This window comes from Uranotaenia lowii, chromosome 3 (genome assembly GCF_029784155.1).
Source record: "Uranotaenia lowii strain MFRU-FL chromosome 3, ASM2978415v1, whole genome shotgun sequence".
NCBI classification, from domain to species: Eukaryota; Metazoa; Arthropoda; class Insecta; order Diptera; family Culicidae; genus Uranotaenia; species Uranotaenia lowii.
This window is the reverse complement of record NC_073693.1, coordinates 176,928,429-176,946,955: the sequence shown is the minus strand read 5'-3', so window position 1 is coordinate 176,946,955 and position 18,527 is coordinate 176,928,429. Positions and strand designations below refer to the sequence as shown.

General features: G+C 34.2%; 1 protein-coding gene across 1 annotated transcript in view; it reads left to right on the top strand.

Annotated features, from left to right (window-relative positions):
- LOC129757493 (farnesyl pyrophosphate synthase) overlaps positions 1-5,186 on the top strand; it is a 28,302-nt gene extending 23,116 nt beyond the window's left edge. Inside the window, exons 4-5 of the mRNA XM_055754757.1 lie at positions 4,148-4,374; positions 4,442-5,186. Coding sequence (XP_055610732.1) covers positions 4,148-4,374; positions 4,442-4,623 — 409 coding nt within the window. The 3' untranslated portion in view covers positions 4,624-5,186. The remainder of the gene's footprint in view (positions 1-4,147; positions 4,375-4,441) is intronic.
- Positions 5,187-18,527: the final 13,341 nt, after the last annotated feature.

Genomic DNA, 18,527 nt, shown 5'->3' with positions numbered 1-18,527 from the left:
GCGTTAGGTCCTTTGTAATTTATCCTGTACATCAATGACATGAAAAGGTGTTTACATCACAGACATCTCAAACTTTATGCAAATGATTCAGCCCCCTATTGGAAAGGACATAGAACTCGTAGTTCGAGATGCAAATGCGGATTAACAAATATTGCTGATTTTTTTAAGAAGATTGTGTTCGAAGCTGGATAAAACCAGTCGGATGATTATTTGATGTTGATGGTAATGATAGTGATAGCTACATTCTTGAAGTTTGGATATGAAATATTTTAATAGCGTTGTGTTGGTTATGAAAAGAACTACCTATCTTGCCTTTTTCAGATTTTAAAGTTAACGTGTGTTTGAGATATTTACGATGCGAAAAGATATGGTAAAAATAATCTTGCACAATCACCTCAGAAATTCTTCATTGTCGACTTGAAAATTCATGAACTGTAGATTTTTTCTTAGTTTTGTTGGCCCAAATGGTTAAGAAGTATTAAGAGCCACTCTAGGATGCTCACGAAGTTCAAACCAAGCATCGGAGTGAGATCCTTGATTTCAAATATGGGTAAAAATACTATGGTTGTTGCGAACTAGTAGACTAGTAGACATCCAGCAAATAACTAATAATGAGCAGTTCCATGGATCGCAAATTGTGCACCCGGTGTTTACGCAATGTGCAGATGTGTTCTGATGGTCAAAGAAATTCGTGTTAAAACCGAATTTAAGCGGTCAAATTTTTCGACATGCCTGCTCATGAAAAGGTTCCAACCATAACTGTTTTTTTACAGGTGAATTTGTGTAAAATATGATTTCTTTCTTCGTAGAAAGTTTTTCGATCAAATGAATGTTTTTAAAATACACACGTTTGTGATTGTGTGAATTTAAATGATCAGAGCCTTAGCATGTTCGGGGTGTCAAAAATCTTCAATAAATTTCCACAATCAAATAAACAATATAAAATCTAAATTCCGGTAAAGAAAGAGTGAAAGATCAGGTGAACATTTCAGCGATAAGCGATAAAGTTTTAGGATTTTTTTGGTAAATCGTTTGTAAAATTTAAAGTTGGTAGTGTCTATTACTGAAAAAAAAACAGTCTAGAAATTCATTGTCTAGAGTGCCTCATAGGAATTTAAAAAAAAAAATTCTTGATGAAGTCATTTTCGAAATATGATGAATTCAAATCGTGGTGTCACAACGCGCCTTTCCTTTTTGTTTCTATGAATTTCTCAATTAAAAAGATTATTATTATGAAAAGCGACGATCTTTTTAACAATGTGGTTTAGTGTTTTTGGTGGAATGTTGGTTTGAATTGGTTCTCTGTAAATTTTTGAGAACCAGCATTTTTATTATTCATTCAAAGACATTTAAAGATAAATATCATACCATCAAAAAAACCAACAAATTGGTACTGAGAAAATAAAACCTAAGTAATATGGTTTCGTATGGCCGTGAAGAATTATCAATGCAACATTTTTTACGTAAGATTTTTGGAAACCCTGTAGCGTTATAATTAAGTATTTGTGCTTATTAAGTAATGAGCGTGCAGTAATTGTATTAATTCGAGCCAAAATTAACTGTTTAGAATTAAGAGTGTAACCTGTCAAAAGAAAACACATGTGAAAACGTAAACAAAGAAAAAGCAAAACAACATAGCACAGTGAAACAGTTCACCGTTTCTGTTGGTGAAGTAACCCGTTGCACCCCGAAGCCGTGACATATAAAGAATCGGGTCGCCCCGCATCGGCAGGAGGCAACGGTTAGCTCTATACATAAATCTACAACATCCAACCCCGACGATGAACACGGCAAACCAGGTTGGTGCTTCTAGTAACCGGTTTATCAATGACGGCCCCAACAGGGTGAGTTATAAAATAGTGAAGGAAAACTTTGAGAAAAAGAGAAAAAATGTTTGTTTTCTTCAGGGCCGTTGTTCGGGAGCTCAACGCACTATTGAGCCCAGCTCATTCTTTTGGCCAAGCCGGAAGCAGACAGCGGAGGTGCTCCGGGCAGTGGTGCGTGCCCGTGGAGCAGTGCAACCAGGCAGGGTTGCCAGAAATTCTGTGATATTCAGCTGTGATATTCCTGTGCCGAATCAACTGTGATATGGATGTTGTTCGTCTTGTTTGTCAATTTGTACACTAATGTAGGAAATACGGGCCCGTAAGTAGGATAAAATAATGTAAGCTAGCCTAGGTTTTGAATATGTCCTATTAGTGAAATTTTTGTGTAAGTAAATTGTGATAATGCTACAAGTTTTGGGTTTTGAGTGTTTGTGTTTTGGGATTTAGTTAGCCGTGCAGCACACACTGAGAGTCAGTGGTGCTCAACATGTTTCAACCCATTTTTTTTCTCGGGAAAATCCGTAGAAGCTTAATTTTATAATGCATCCTTATTTGTCCCTAAAATTGTTACCCGTTACAGTTCCTGGAGTGTCAATTTGACACTCCTGACTAAAACCAATATATTTCTCTTGTTTCTCGACCGATTTTTACAAATTTATAGTTTTGAAAACTTCGTAATTACATTACGAATATGTTCAAATATGTTTTTCAGACATTATTCACATACAATACTTCAATTTTCCGTTATTCCAAGTCTAAGAATAAAAATCAGTAAAAAATATTCAGTTAAGAGTAATAAACATATTTTAAGTATGTTTTAAACTAAAAGCTTTGCAACTCTGCACTGTATAGAGATATAGCTCTCATTATTTTAGCAAAGTTTCAAATTTTGATGATATCTACAACTTTGTAGAAAAAACTTTGTCTCTATCTTCTCAAACATGAAAGTTAGTGTTTTTATTTTTATCGTAGAAGGGTGTGACTAGATTTTGATACTTTCACGTAAGTAATGGGCAACAGTCTAACATGTAAATGTTGTAAGACTCCTAACAACTAAAATGAAAGACAAAAGCACTAGGAAAAAAATTTCCACTTTAGGTCCTTTTGGACCACTGCACTGTGCGGGTGTGCGAAACCAGGTTAAAACGCATGCGTCCGGGTAAATTTTCTGGATTAACTTTTAGTTTTGTATTTATCATAATTTTGTAAAGTATCGCAGCGCAATAGAATCGGTATGAAATTTGCTTTCTGGGGAATATGTAATTATTGCTGAAATCGTGAGTAAATATACTCAAAATCCAGTGCAAAGTTGTATTTTAGTGCAAGAAAATCTGAAAAAATGCAAATTGACAAAAAGTTCAAAAACGCTACATTTGAAAATTCGTAAAAAATTCTGTGTCTCGTATTTTTACAATCAAAAAATGCAAAAAATGTACCAAATCGCGTCAATCTACTTTTCAATCCTCGTTTCAAAATTTACCTGGTGTGATTGAATCAGTTTTGATGGTTCACTGATTGAAAAGTAGGGTAAAAACCATTTTTTTACATTTTTCGTGGTCATGATCTAAACAAATATATCCTTATGTGCAACGTATAGATTTTACCGAAGCATGTTTTTTCGGATTTTTTTCTTACTCTTTGAATAATGGAGAACTGAAGTGCTGTAGGTGAATAGTGTCCGAGAAACACATTTGAGCTACATTATGAGATTTCCAAAACTAAAATTGTTGTAACATCGGTCGGAGTGTCAAATTGACACTCAATGCCTGATTATGGAGTATTTTTCCTGAGCTTTCAGGGTGCGTCCATAAAAAAGTAATATTGCAACGAACGCGATGATAACTAACTGAAAAGGCGGTTACACATCGATAGATCCGTTTCAGAGTTGACGGGTGCTTATCTGAGCGATCACTTTTTTTTTTGGAAAACTGAACTGATGCTCCCAAGTAACACCGATTAAATTAAGTTTTGTTTAGAATATGTCAATCTTCGTGAACACTATAAATTTTAGTGCGCCTTAACTTCGCACCAACAATACCTTGCAAGAAATAGCATCATACTTATACCATTTTCCGAAACAATCAAGAACACATTCATCACTTAACTAAAAAGTAAAAAAAAATGAGTTAATTTTGTTTTATAAAAATTAAACGTATTCTGTTATTTCTACCTTAGATCAAAGACCTACTCCGAAAAACATCGTTATTGAAATTAGAACTCAAAACACGCCTCAGAATTTCATTTCGCCATATCCAACGTTGGAATGCATTTCCGTTCTCATCATGCTTCACCCTCTTAAAATGATATTTCTTCACTTACAGTTTCACCGATCCGGAAGTGTTCCGCCAAACCAGAACCATTTTGCTGGAAATTGGCCGCTTCTACCAGGCTCAGGATGATTTTCTGGATTGCTTCGGTGATCCCGCGGTGACCGGTAAAATCGGTACCGACATTGAGGAAGGAAAGTGCACCTGGTTGGCAGTGGTGTGTATGCAGCGGGCCTCCGAAGAGCAGAAGGAAATCATGAAGGAATGTTACGGTTCGAGTGGTGAGTGTTTATAAAAACTTAGACCGTTTAAAACAGAATTCATTACCTATTATAAAACATTTTACAGATCCAGAGAAGGTCGCACGTGTGAAGAAACTGTATGAAGAATTGGGTCTGCCCACAACTTATGCAATCTATGAGGAAGAATCGTACAAAATGATCAAAACACACATCCAACAAATCTCCCGAGGGCTTCCGCATGAACTCTTCTTCAAGATTATGGAGAAGATTTATAGACGAGATTGTTAAGCATGCTCACATTTGAAAAGAGCCCGTTAATTCCGTTGATTTAGCAATACTAACCCAAAAACCTCTACTATGTAGTTCTGTGTAGCTCATGTAGTCACAGATTCAGCAAACATTTTTCTACCAGTATGTTAAAGCGATAGATGGATTGGTTTTGGTTTGGGTTTTTAGAAAATCCAGACCAAAACTATTACAAATTATAATTATCGAATACTTATATGATTATTGTCAAATTAAAAAAAAACCATTGTGATGAGAGTCGTGTTTATTTTCCGAATGTAATTGATTTTTGGACTTAAAAGTGAGGAAAAGTATATGTTGTTCATGACGCATTTAAATTTTGTCAAAAGAAACCTTGAATTCATTATACAAATAACTTTTATAACCGAATCACTTGTCTGGTCTAGCAGCATCATGTAAACAAATTAGTTTCAGTGAAACACTTATTCATTTAGAACTAAACCCGAACAATAATTTTGATGAGAATAGATGTAGAACTCCTATATTTAAGAATGAAAGCTAACTGAAAAAATAAAGTAAAAATAAATAAAAGTATGTAACAAAAACTTTCATTGGTTTTGTTTCATTATATCGTTTTTTTTTCATATTGAAAAGTTTAGAAAAAAAAAACTTTTTTTCAATCCAGATCTTTTCTATCGATTTTAATTGATACAACTATTCAATTGATTTATCAGATCAATGTTTTAAACATGTTCACTTCCAACGGTTTTTAAGTGGCTGTAAAAATGAAAACAACGCTTGTTATATCACAATCCATACAAGTACAATTGTACATGTTCAATTATTTTTATTCGTTCAATTTCTTTCAAAAATACCTTACTTTTATCTCTTCCGTCAATTTCAATCAATATTTTTCTTCTAAATATAACGGATTATTTGTATTATTTGTTTTGATTTGATCTCAAATAAAAATCCTGATTGCAAAAATTTAAAAAAATATATGCATGGGCAACAATTTACACAGTTTAGAACTTACTGTTTTGTTTTAATTTAACAGGATATCAAAGTTTGAGATATAAAAAAATAAGAAGACATTTGTTTCAATTCAGAATCACACACTGTATTTTTCTAGCCAAGGAATTTCAATTCCGAAATGAATATTATAAAAAATATATGGGAAAGGTGTTCAAAATTATGATTTTTTAATTTATGATAATAAAACCAAAGTTCGTAAAGTAAATCAATGAACATTAAAAAACATTTAGGTATTAATCGTTTTCATAGCTTAGTAGAATTGCAATTCACATTTTTGCAGTTTTAATCGGGTGAAACTCGAATTTAACTGCCTACTATTTCAAAAATCTGAACACTGATTTCAGAACCCATGAAGTTCAAGATAAATTTATCATATTTAAATTTAGAAGTTTTCCAAGAAGTTATTCAGAATAAAACCGTATCGGATATTCGGTCCAAATATTACCCAAATTCTAAATTTGTCAAATATTCAGCGCACCAAATAGTTGGGCCTAGCATTCGGCAGAATATATGCTAATTTGAAAAGAAATTTTAAATTTAAAATGACAATTTTTTTCAGTAGCCATAAAAGTTTCGATATTTTCCTAAAATTATTTTTAAAGCTTCATTTTAAAAAAAACATTGAAAACTAATTTTATGATTAAGAAAAAAAATTTGCACATGTTAAAGAATTAAAATTTTTAGCAAGTTTGAGGTGAATCAAGGTTTTTTTATCGACACAATATTTTTCTCAACTTATTCATAATTCATCAGTAGAGGGTTAGCTTTGTTATGCAGAAACATGAAGATTATATTTTAGTGAAAATAGTTACAGTTAATTGTTCAACATCTGTTTAAATTTATACCCAGTTTCTTTATACCCAGCACTAGCTGACCCAGCGTGCATTGCTCCACCTTCCAAAAATAAATGTAATTTGTAAAAATTTATTTAAATTTTGATTTTTGTAGGCATGATTTTTAATCTAACCTCAACATAATTCAGAACAACAACTTTAAAATGAGAGCTGCAGCTGGAATTCCAAAACAAAGATGATTTCATATTATTTACTGAAACTTGATCTTGATATATATTTTTCAAAATCTGAACTCTGTTATTAAAGTTTCATGAATACTTAAGTTATTCTAAAATTTATGTTTTACTCGTATGGATTCTCCATCCCTTTTCCAAAGTAGGAAGGTCTCGAACTTCCATAAAAACATATGTCACATTTATTTCTTACATTTTCGAGTTATGCCAAATTTTCGTACGCGAAAACCCTCTCTTATGAAATTTGGGCCCTTTTTTGATAAGTTGTTTATTGCCGTTGGAAGCATAATTGTCACAATGCTACATGTTACAAAAAGGCAGAGCGAGAAAAACGCGATCAAAGTTTCACAAAAACACTTTGCTGTGAAGTATCGCACAGTTTCGCAATTTTTGTTGACTTCAATGCCGTAGATCTCTAAAGAATACTCCTATCCTTGATCAATTTTTTCGAAAATGAATTGTTTTTTCAATGAAAATTCTTGTCTGACATTTAAGCCGCGAAGTTCTATGTAGGTATAGCAGAAAAATGGACGCATATTTGTCACACCATGCAAATTTTCCATTAGTTGTTTGGTTTGAAATTTCGTGTTTGGCTCTTGTGTTTTATTCGTGATTGGAAGCTTAAATTGAAAATAATCAGGACTGAATCGGATTATTTGAAAGCTTACACTATCTGGTGACAAACATGAAGTCTTTAACAGGTTCGATCAATAAAACGACACCGAGGAGCAATTTGCGGCAGCTCAATTACTTTACAGGAGTCAACATTTCTTCAACTTATTGTTAGCTGTCGTGCTGAAAATGTCACAATCGCGAAGGAAGCTATACTGCCGTTCTAAGCAAGATTGTCCCATGTGGAAAAAAGTGCAAACGAGAAAAACGCGATTGATATATCAGCTATATTTCCAAATTTTTCTCTCAAACTATAAATTCACCGACAATTTTTTCTTAGTGAACAGTTCAAGTTAATCATTTTACAATGTTTTCTGCCAAAAAATTACATTTCCTACAAAAAAAACAGCAAATTAGAGTCAAAAATGCTCCGTGTGACACTTTTGCGTAGAATCAGAACGATTGTATCACAGCTCCCGGTAAACCATTTCGCGGTATTCGTTTGGGCAGTATGACATTTCGCGTATGAACCTGTTTAGCAGTTTACCATTTGGCGGTTTGTAACACTTGGCGGTTTCTCATTTGGCATATGGCCCTTTTGGCGGTTTGCCTTTCAGCGGTTTGTAATATTACGCGGTCTCCCAATTTGCGAATAAGACTATTTGGCGGTATGGATAGTTGGCAACTGAGTCACTTCGCGGTCTGTTTAAAATGTTCAAAAGTCCGGCCAAGATACATGGATCATAATTACGATGATGTTCTTACGAGGATTGTCCCTAGCTTTGGGTAAACTTAAAAACAGGGCCTTCCTAGGTTTTCAGTAAACCTAGAAAAAACGGGGCCGACTCAGAAACGTAGTTCACAACTAAGAGGCCGCCTCCTAACGCTGCGCGTTCGAACTAGGGTGAAGTATGGTCCTTACGCTTCGCGTTGCGGACCGGGCTAGGGGATTGTCCCTAGCTTTGGGTAAACCTAGAAACACGGGGCCTTCCTAGGTTTTCAGTAGACCTAGAAAAAAACGGGGCCGTCTCAGCAACGTAGATCAAAACCAAGTGGCCGCCTCCGCACGCTGCGCGTTCGAACTAGAATGATGTTTGTACGCTTTACGTCTCGAAACCTCTACCCACATTTCATTTTCAGTGTCAACTTCCCACAGCTATTTAAACGCCACAAAAAAAAACATTTGCTCAGTATATTTCTGAGCAAATATCTTACCGCAAAATGTTGCATATCGCCAAAAAGAAAAACCGCGGAAAGACTCATACCGCAAAATATAACACCGCCAATTGTCATGCCGCGTTTTAGGTCCTTTTGCCAAATGGTAAACTGCCAAAATAGCATACCGCCAAACACTATACCGCTGATGTGAAAACCGCGGACAGAGGTACAACCATTTTAAAAGCCCACGTAGTTTATTTTTTTAAACTCATACCACTAAACCGTAATTTGAGAATTGTTTATAAAAATGTATAGTTGAGTATGGATCTTGTAAGTAGTGCCTACCGAAAAGTGTTTAGTGAAAATTTCTCTGAATAAACACTCAAGGCTTCTCGCAGTTTGAACTCATCCTAAGACAATTTTTTGATAAAATTGGCATTTTTCGTAGAAATTTCTCTAGTGTGACATTCTTGCGTAGAACTATCAACAAAGAGACAACCACCTTGATGAAAATTTCGTATAAGTTCAGAACAAAGTATACTTGTTTGTGTTTTTATTCGAAAGTTAACACTAAAAGAGACCGTTTCCAGTAAAAAAGTGAAAATGACCCAAAAGTCACATGGGACATTATTGCTTAGAACGGCAGTATACCAGGAGGAGACAATCAATCCGTTTGCAGTGCAGTACTGGGACAAGTTCCGGATGAAGTAACCCTGGCGGAATAGTTCGTAAACATTAAGAAACAAACATCTCCGGTATTTTGCGAGGTGCATCAAAATTAAAACCTCAAAGGAAAACCACAAAATAAATGGTCTGGTCAAATCACCGTCAATCACATATGCCCATCCTGGACAATTGTGTATTACAGTTCCGCCTGTCACACGGCGCCGGAAGACTAACAATTTGACTCATGTTATGAAGCGGGTTACGTTTACATGCACTCTCCCAAGCGCCAGCAACGAACCCGAAACAGTTTGCAGATTTTTTCTTACACATGCTGGGATTTCACGAAAACAGTGACCCCTCCCCCTCTTCATATCTCCGTAATCGCCTCCCGACTATCAAGGACCCGTATGCCAAGTTTGGTGAGAATCTATTAAGACGTTCCGAAGTTATCATACATTCATTTCTTGAGTGTGACAAATATGCGTCCAATCGCCTCACAATTATTATTATGCGTCCATTTGTCCCAGTGTGACAAATTGACTTTGGATTTTCTTTTTTAATTTCTAGAATAACTTTGTTTGTGTTGAAAAAATATGCTGTAGAAATAAATAAAAAAACGGTGTGAAGATTTTTTAATAACAATTATTAAATGCAATGTTGAGTAGTTGTAATTTTGAAGGATTTTCAGAGTTGGGTCTAAACACATTCTCATTAAAAATCTCTTATAAAATCTTTACAATGTTACTAAAAAGTCATATTTCAAGTAAATTTTCACTGAAATTTTACAAATTTTCTTCAAATTTTTTGTTAAAAAATCAGTTCATTTAAAATTTTTTGAAAATTTTCATAGGTAACGCAACGTTTCATTTTTTTTTCGTAACATATTCAAGCTTTCAAAAGTGTAATTAAAAGCTTTCTGGATAAATTACCCACCAATTTGTATCAAAAAAAGGAAAAAATTTGAAAGATCAACTAAAAAAATTGCTCACGGATGATTTTTCCCAAACAGTGAGTTTAATAGGAAACCTACCAAAAATACACCGTGCCGCGTACGTAAAGGTGATTTGTAGATTATTTTTTTTTTATTTTCGTCTTGTGTTTAACTCTTGAATTGAATTCACTGGAAAGTATAATATTATTTTTTTTTTTACATTTCCCAATTTGCAACAAAGAGTTCTGAATTCAAAATTTACCTTTCATTCACTTGTTTTTCTATGATTGATAGTTTTTTGTTTTGAATGATAGTAATGACATGCAATACTTGAAAAATTTTTAAGTGACTTTTTGAATTTCTTACCTTATTATTCGAGACAGTTTTAAACTGTGGGTCCCGGTGAATTTTTTTTTAATTTAAAAGATAATTGATGACATATCAGAGAAGTTTTTAAATATCAATACTTATAGTTTTCTTACTACATATTTTTGGAAATTTTGAATGTCATTAAATTTTAAGTTATAATTCTGAATCTTGATTTTTTTGTTGAATCTTTGATCTTGGAATCAAAACTGAAATTTGGTTTCCTTTTGTAAATTCAGGGTTGCTAGCATTTTTTTTGTTTTGAAATTCCAAAGTTTTTCCCGTTTTTTGCTCCGGTTTTTTCCCGGTTATAAATGATGATTTACCCATTTATCATTCTCATTTTTTAATATAAAATCATGGTGAACTAAAAAAAACAATTTAAATGGCCTCAAATGTATGTATGTATGTATGTAAGAGAACCCACCAGTGGCTGATAGGTCTTTCGACCCGTGTCGGTACGGGAAGTCTCAATCGCAAATTCAAATATTGTTCATGCTTAACTCATCAACAATAATTGCAGCACAACCAAGGGGTCCGCTACCACTGGTTTGGGACAGGTTTGGCTCATCTTAATCCCTTGCAACTGTTCGAATCAAATAAAGAATCCTGAAAAGGTACCTAAGTAACCTACTAAAGATTCCAAATTTGCCGAGATACTCCGGCTGGCTTGAACCCACAATCCATTGTATATCAGTCTACTGTTCGTTCGATGTCCTGTCCATTCCCCCCACTAAACCCAACAATAGAGTTAAGCTATTTTTAATATATTTAATCAAAAGATAAATATTTTTACATTTCAATGATGTTTTACATCTTACCTTGTTACCATGTACTTTTCCTTGTACTTACCCTTGTACCCCTATAATGAAAGGGTACTTATAGTTATACCAAAAAGGCTCTAGTAATTTTTATGCTGTTCACAGTGCTTCGAACCTATTCTTTCACAGCATGCCGAGATTGGTTTGACTGGTGCTAGAACTTAGGAATTCATAACACGGAGTCATAATTTTGAAAAATCTATATATATAAAAATGAATTTCTGTCTGTCTGTCTGTCTGTCTGTCTGTTCCCTATAGACTCGGAAACTACTGAACCGATTTTCGTGAAACTTGGCAGGTGGAGGTATTGGAGGCCGGGTAAGGTTCCTATTATGGTTTGGGACCCCTCCCCCTAACAGGAAGGGGGGAGGGGCCTTCCAAATAAAAGACAATTTTTTGCATAACTCGAGAACCAATTGAGCAAATGGTATCGAATTTGGCATGAGGTGGTGTGTGGGAACGGGGAATATTTCAATAAACATTAGGTACCCCTCCCTCCTCTCAGTGGGGTGATAGGAAGGGGGGAGGGGGACTACCTTACAATTTTCCATATAATTCGAAAACTATTCAAGATATTGGAACCAAATTTGGCATGGGAAGGTATTTTGATAAGAAAAATATGTCAATAATTATTTGAGACCCCTCCCTCTTTACAGTTGAAAGGGAGGGACCTCTTTCATATATTTTTTTACATCACTCAAAAACTATTAAAGCAAATGGAACCAAATTTGGCATGGGAAGGTATTTGGATACGAAAAATATTCCTATTATTAATTGAGACCCCTCCCTCTTTCCAGTAGGGAGATAAAAAGTGGGGAGGGGCCTTCTTTTTAATTTTTTACAGAATTCAAAAACTAATCAAGCAAATGGAACCAAATTTGGCATGGGGGGTATTTGGGAACGTGATATGTTCTAATGATTGTTAGATGCCCTTTCCTTCTTCCAGTGGGGTGATAGGAAAGAGAGAGGGGAGTTTCATACAATTTTTAGTGCATAGCTTGAGAACTTCAACAGCAAATGAAACCTAATTTGGCATGGAACGATATTTTGGTACGAGAAATGCTTCTATCAATATTTGGTATCCCTCATTCCTTCAAAGAGGTGGATGAAAAGGGGGAGGAAAGGTCTTCCTTATAATTTTCCAGTATAACTTGGGAGCTGATCGAGCAAATGGAACCATATTTAACATTTTAGGATATTTGGATACGAGAAATGTTTGCTTTATGAATTGAAGCCCCACCTTTTTTTCAGCGGAAAGATATAAAGGGGGCAACGAGGGTTTCCATACAAATTTTTTGCATAACTCGAGAATAACTTGAGCAGATGGAATCAAATCTGGCTTAGAGGAGTATTTAAGTACGAGAAAGGGTTCAATGAATATTTCATACCCTTCTCTTCTTTGTGTGGAGATATAAAAAAAGGGGGGGTCTCTTACATTTTCCAGCAAAATTGGATGACTTTTTAAGCATATGGATCTAAATTTGGCATGGGAAGGTATTTGAATACGAGAAATGTCTTTATTATATTTTGAGAACCCTCTGTTCTTCCTGTGAGGAAATTTTAAGGAGGGAGGGTGCACTTATACAATTGTTTACATAACTCGAGAACTTATCCAGCAATTGGAACCAAATTTCGCTTGGTAGGGTATTTGAGTAGTTACGAGGAATGTTTCTATGAGTATTTGGTACTACTACCTCCTTCCAGTAGTGTGATTTGAAAGAGAGAAGGGGCTCCGTTACAATTTTTTGCATAACTTGAGAACTAATCGAGCAAAGGGAAACATATTTGATATGGGAGGACATTTGGAATCGATAAAATGGTAATATGCTTATTCGAGACTCCTTTCTTCTTCGATTGGGGATAAAGTTAGGGAAAAGGGGAGCTCACATAAAATTGTTTTGCATAAACCAAGAACTTTTCAAACAAATGGAGTCAAACATAACATGGGAAATCATTTGGGTACGAGAAATGGTTCTATGATTATTTGAAACATCATCTTTTTTCCAGTGAGTACGAGAGGGTCCAATACAATTTTTTGGTATAGAAGTAATCAAGCAAAAACATCAAATTTGACCTGGGAAGGTACTTGAGTACATGATATGTTTCTATAGAATTTTACAGATCCTTCTGCCTTGCAGTGTGGAGAGGTGAAGGACGGAAGGGGTTCCATATAAATATTAATGTATCGCTTAAAACTTATCAACCAATATAACCAAATTTGATATGAGAGTTTTTTTTACGAAAAAAATGAATCCCTAGCTCCTTCCAGCTTTTGCGGATAGGGAAGAGGAAAGGGGGGATTCATATAATTTTGTTGGCATGAATCGAGCACTTAGAGGCCCATCAAATATTACGTAACGCAAACCGCAACAAACTGCTATACCCCCTCTCCCCCCTTAACGCCTCACGTAATATTTTAATGGTCCCATAAAACCTAAAAAAAACTGAAATTAAAATAATTTCAAAAAATTTCATTTATTTTTTAAGGTGTTGCAACGCACACCGGGTCAGCTAGTCAACACCCGAGCAGACTTTTATGGCAAAATTATACCTAATTTTGCTATCATGCCTTGAAAGTAAAATGAGGTATCATTTAGCCCGAATAAAGGTGGTACAATGCCAAAATTTGGGTCTCACTTTTCATATATCGATACCTCGATTATACCAAATGTAGGTTTCACTGAAACCTTAATGATGCCTCGTTTAGCCAACGTTATAATTCGATAATTGAGGGCATAATGATGCCTCTTTTTGGTGTTCTTTAGCACCAAAATTTGGCACCGTTGTGCCATCAGAACTTGTTTTAAAAACGTTGGCTGAAGGAGGCATCATTAAGCTTTCAGTGAAACCTTCACTTGGCATCATCGAGGTATCCGTATAGGAAAAGTTAGACCCGAATTTTGGCATTGTTCCACCTTTATTCGGGCAAAATGATACCAAATTTTACTTTTAAGGCATGATAGCAAAATTAGCAAGTTGTTTTTTCGGGAATTTTCATCCGGTTGGATGATTCATCCCTTAAATTAGCAAAAGTCTGCTCGGAAATTTAAATATCTGGTAAACTTAAAGATAATTTTCTGTCAACAATTATTTAGAAAATTGAATCAATAATTGAACACCATAGTTAATATATGTAGATTCATAGAATGTATCTGCTGTATTTGTAATAAAAAAAACAAAAATTATATACAATATTTTCCTTTCCCAAAAAACTTTTGACTATATAAACATTTAACGTTAATAGCGTAAGGAACTAAATTGTTATATGTATGTCATATTTTTACAAGAATTTCATAAACTCAAGAGCTTGAATAACGTATAAAATATATATAAGATAATATGGTGACTCAAATGAATTTCTGATAAAAAAAAAAGCATTAAAGTTGCAGGCCTAGAAATTTAAATGTCATTTTGCTCAAATTCGATTTTTTTTTTAGTTTTATATTTTAATTATTTGATTTAAGAATATTTTTGTCGGCTGAAATAAAGAATTAAGTAACATCTTTAAATGAATCTTTTTATTCAAAGTTATAATGAAAACTTTAAAAAAAATTGATAGGTTCTTATAGTTGAAAATGGTTAACTCTTTGGGGATGAATAAACCAGCTGGTTTAAAATCCCAAAAAAAAAAATATGGTTAACTCTTCACCTTACTTACTATGAAAATATTGCGGTTTCACGTTGATGAAGAAGTTGTGATACTGTCACAAATTGGAAGTTAATCGACAGTAACAGATTTGTTGTTGTTTCCAGTATAATCTCTGAAGAATGAAATAATGTTGAACTCAACTTGTTGGTCGAATTCGGTCGGCTCCACCAAACAACGAGTTGGACTGTATTGGATTTCAGCCATATTTAACTTCTAGCTACCTTCCCTGTTGTTACCTTCGTTTTCCGGCGAAGGATCATATCCGCTCTTAGTAGAAGCAAAATGATATTCATTTTGCTAAGATGCGTGTTTAGTAAGGTCTGGAAAAAAATGCGTAGTTATAACAGTTATTTTGAATATTTTTATTTATTTCAATCACAGGTATATTTATTTAGGCATTTTACTACGATGTACACTTTTTAAATCAGTATTTTTAAATGAGCAATAAACTGACACTATTCCTAAAATTTTCCTAAATCATTTTTCAAATTATCTCAGAAATCTTTCTCATACCCTCAATTACATAAGACTTTTAAGCTTATTTTAATAATAAAAATACATCCATAATTAACGTTATATTCGTAGAAAAAAAGACAACTTCGGACTAAACATATTCAAGGTTCCAAAAGATATTTTTTCAGTTCATCCGCAAAATGTATGAAGGAAATGTTTTCAGATATGGAAAAAAATTACCGGCAGCGACAGTAAAGTAGCAAACAAATTTAATAAACTTAGGTAAATGACACATCTTGTCATTGACATAACCCGCGAAACACGGACCGGTGTTCATCCAACCGTACTATGTTAAATTGTTTACTTGAAGGAAATGAGAAAACATTTTGGCTATTCAAGTCGATCAACAGCTTACCTGAAATTTATGGAAGCTCGATCCCTCATCGCTGCAGCTCCTATTCATTTTTTTCATCTTGCGCCTAGTGACGTAAAAATTTACTCCGGCAAGCCTTCCAGAAAAAGATTGCGTGAACCAATGACTTCACGCAACATAGAGGTCAAAAACGAAAGTGCTGCCACACCATCAGATAGAGGAACGAGTTGGCCGCCTGAATTGAATTAAAATTTATATTTCTATAACCTTTTTGATCACTCGCAGTGGTTTAATACTTACCTATCTTGAATCCAGGAGACAGCGAACTAATTACCCCGCTAGAATTGCAGCTCACTGATCAGCAGTCCGGTACACTTTTGGTGGCGAAGACCAGGCCACAATTCTTGGTCGATAACTATGCTCGTTTACTTCCCGAATAGACGAGGAACTTTTCCCGACGAATGTAACGGTCAATGCTCACGGAAATGACTTTTTCTTCGGTGAATTTCCGGGCAGTCTTCTTAAAACTGGCACTAGCACTGGGTCGAAATTCGCGGTTTGTTTTCACTTGTCTCGAAATACTGCGTCAAATCACGTTGTTGTTTTTGAAATCATCATGAGGAAAAATTTAAAATTATTAGAAAAATAATTCTCAGTGAGGGAGTGTGACATTTGGAATATGAATAATGCTTCTTTTTCCTCCTGTGGGAAATGATGATTTTTTATTAACTTGTACTGAAATATTAAATATCATGTGCAATTGTGAATTATCGCCTTCAATAAAAAAAAAAAAAAACTTGTATCAGCTATTTCCCGTCATTGAACAAGTCTAATCTTCACAGTTCAAAACAAAAATCAACTGTGATGTAGTTTTCAATAATGACAATATGATTTAACACAGTGTTCAACCATAATGAGAAAGTCAATCAAAACAAAACAAAAAAAAAACTTTCGTGTCGGCTGCTGATCGAATTTTTCATCGATCACTCGGAAATCAGCCAACAAAAAACCCTGTGAGTAAGTGTGGCCCATTAAAACAACCAGGAAAAGTGATCCGTTGTCGACCGAGAACCATGGCCTGATAGACTACCGTCCTTACCAGAAGTTCAAGGAACTCCTTGTCTGTAGTTTGCCATTCCAGTCCTTGGTTCTTAGATTCGAGAACAGAAAAGGTAATATTTTTAATTTATGGTGTAAATGCAGCTGTTGCCGATAAACATGGAATGCTATATTCCTTCAACTTGTTCTAGGTGAGTCTACCAACTGCACTCGTTCGTGAACAAATCTACATCTAAGGGGCGGTTCGTACTCTGTCGGGTTGCGGTTGGAGCGAGGGCTATCGTCAACAACCTTTCCTGACACGACACTTTCATCTGAGTGTGCTAGACAACGTGCGAAATCCTTGCAGAGAAAAAAATTCAGAATACAGAGGCCGCATCATTTTTTCAAGTGTTCCATAAAATGTAAGTCCTTTACGTATATTTAGTTAAATCAGATCTAACTTATGTTTTTCTTTTATCTGTGCGCAGCTCAAAATAACCAGGAGCCGAATTTGTGATCGGGATGTTTGCCAAAAATAAACTTTCCGATGGTAGAATTGGAACGCAGAAGAAAGAATAGCAGGAACCGAAAAATATAGAGAACGAGAGAAATGAGTAAGAAACGAAAAAGATTGATTTAACAACTCCATCTGCTACTACATTCGGGGGTAATTGGATTGACCGTTGAATGATAGTAGTGTTGTACGCGTAAATAACTTCAAATCTATCTAAATTCAACTATGTTTAGTAATGTGTATAACAGTTGTGATATCATGGAAGTTACATATCTTCTGGGCAATGTTAAATAGTGTTAGGTTGAAGACATCATTTGATTATAGTAACGTTGTGATTTATGTATAGTACTAAATTCTTTTTCGAAAGTAAATTTTGTCATTATTTTGAAATGATAAATTTTTTTCGCTTTGTTGTAATAGCTTCCAAATTGTGTGGTCTATATGTGTGAAATATGTTTGTTTTGGTTTTGTGAACGAATTATTGTAAAAAAAAATAATTACCGTATTCATGGCAGTTTCAACTTTTTTCTGTGAAATAAAATAATCTCTCTTAAAAATGTTTCTTTTTATTTGATTAGGAAATAAAATAAAAATCCAAAAATTACACTTTCAAATATTGAGAAAAAACCGAAAGATTTTTTTAATGAGATAATATGTATGTTATTTTATTAGTTGGAAATATCAGGTTGTTGAAATCTATTTTTGATAACGCTAATTTTTGATTTTATTTTTTCTTTAACGAAATTAGACCTCTACTGCAAAAGTTATGAAATGAATGTTAAAAATTGATAAATCACAAAAAAAAAATACTTTTCAATAAAATTAATAAAATAAATTGGATGGCCTTATGGAGCCAAAGGGATATAAGTGATAAAAACTACGTAGTTAACGAGTTGCGCCTTTTTTCATACATTTTTCGATAATTTGCAGTTTTCAATCGAACAAATAAGTCTGAATCAGAAAACTTTATCCAACAAAGTTATAAATAGAAGAAATAGTTTAGCATTATCAACTTAAAATAGATAATTTTTGCACTCATTCCTCTTTAACTCAAAGGGCCTCTTAAAAACATTGCGTATTTCAATTTTGTTTTTCTTAATTGATTTTTTAAATAACAATTTTTGTCAACTCTACTAATTCTCGTTTTGGTTTCAGTTTGCTATTGTATGACACCTAAGATTTTTTTGAAAAAAAATCGCTAACTTCTATTCGATAGAGAATTTTGAAAAGGGCGAATGCGTCAAATTAAACTACAAATAATAATGCCCCGCCAAATAAGTTATCAGCTGGGTGAAAAAGT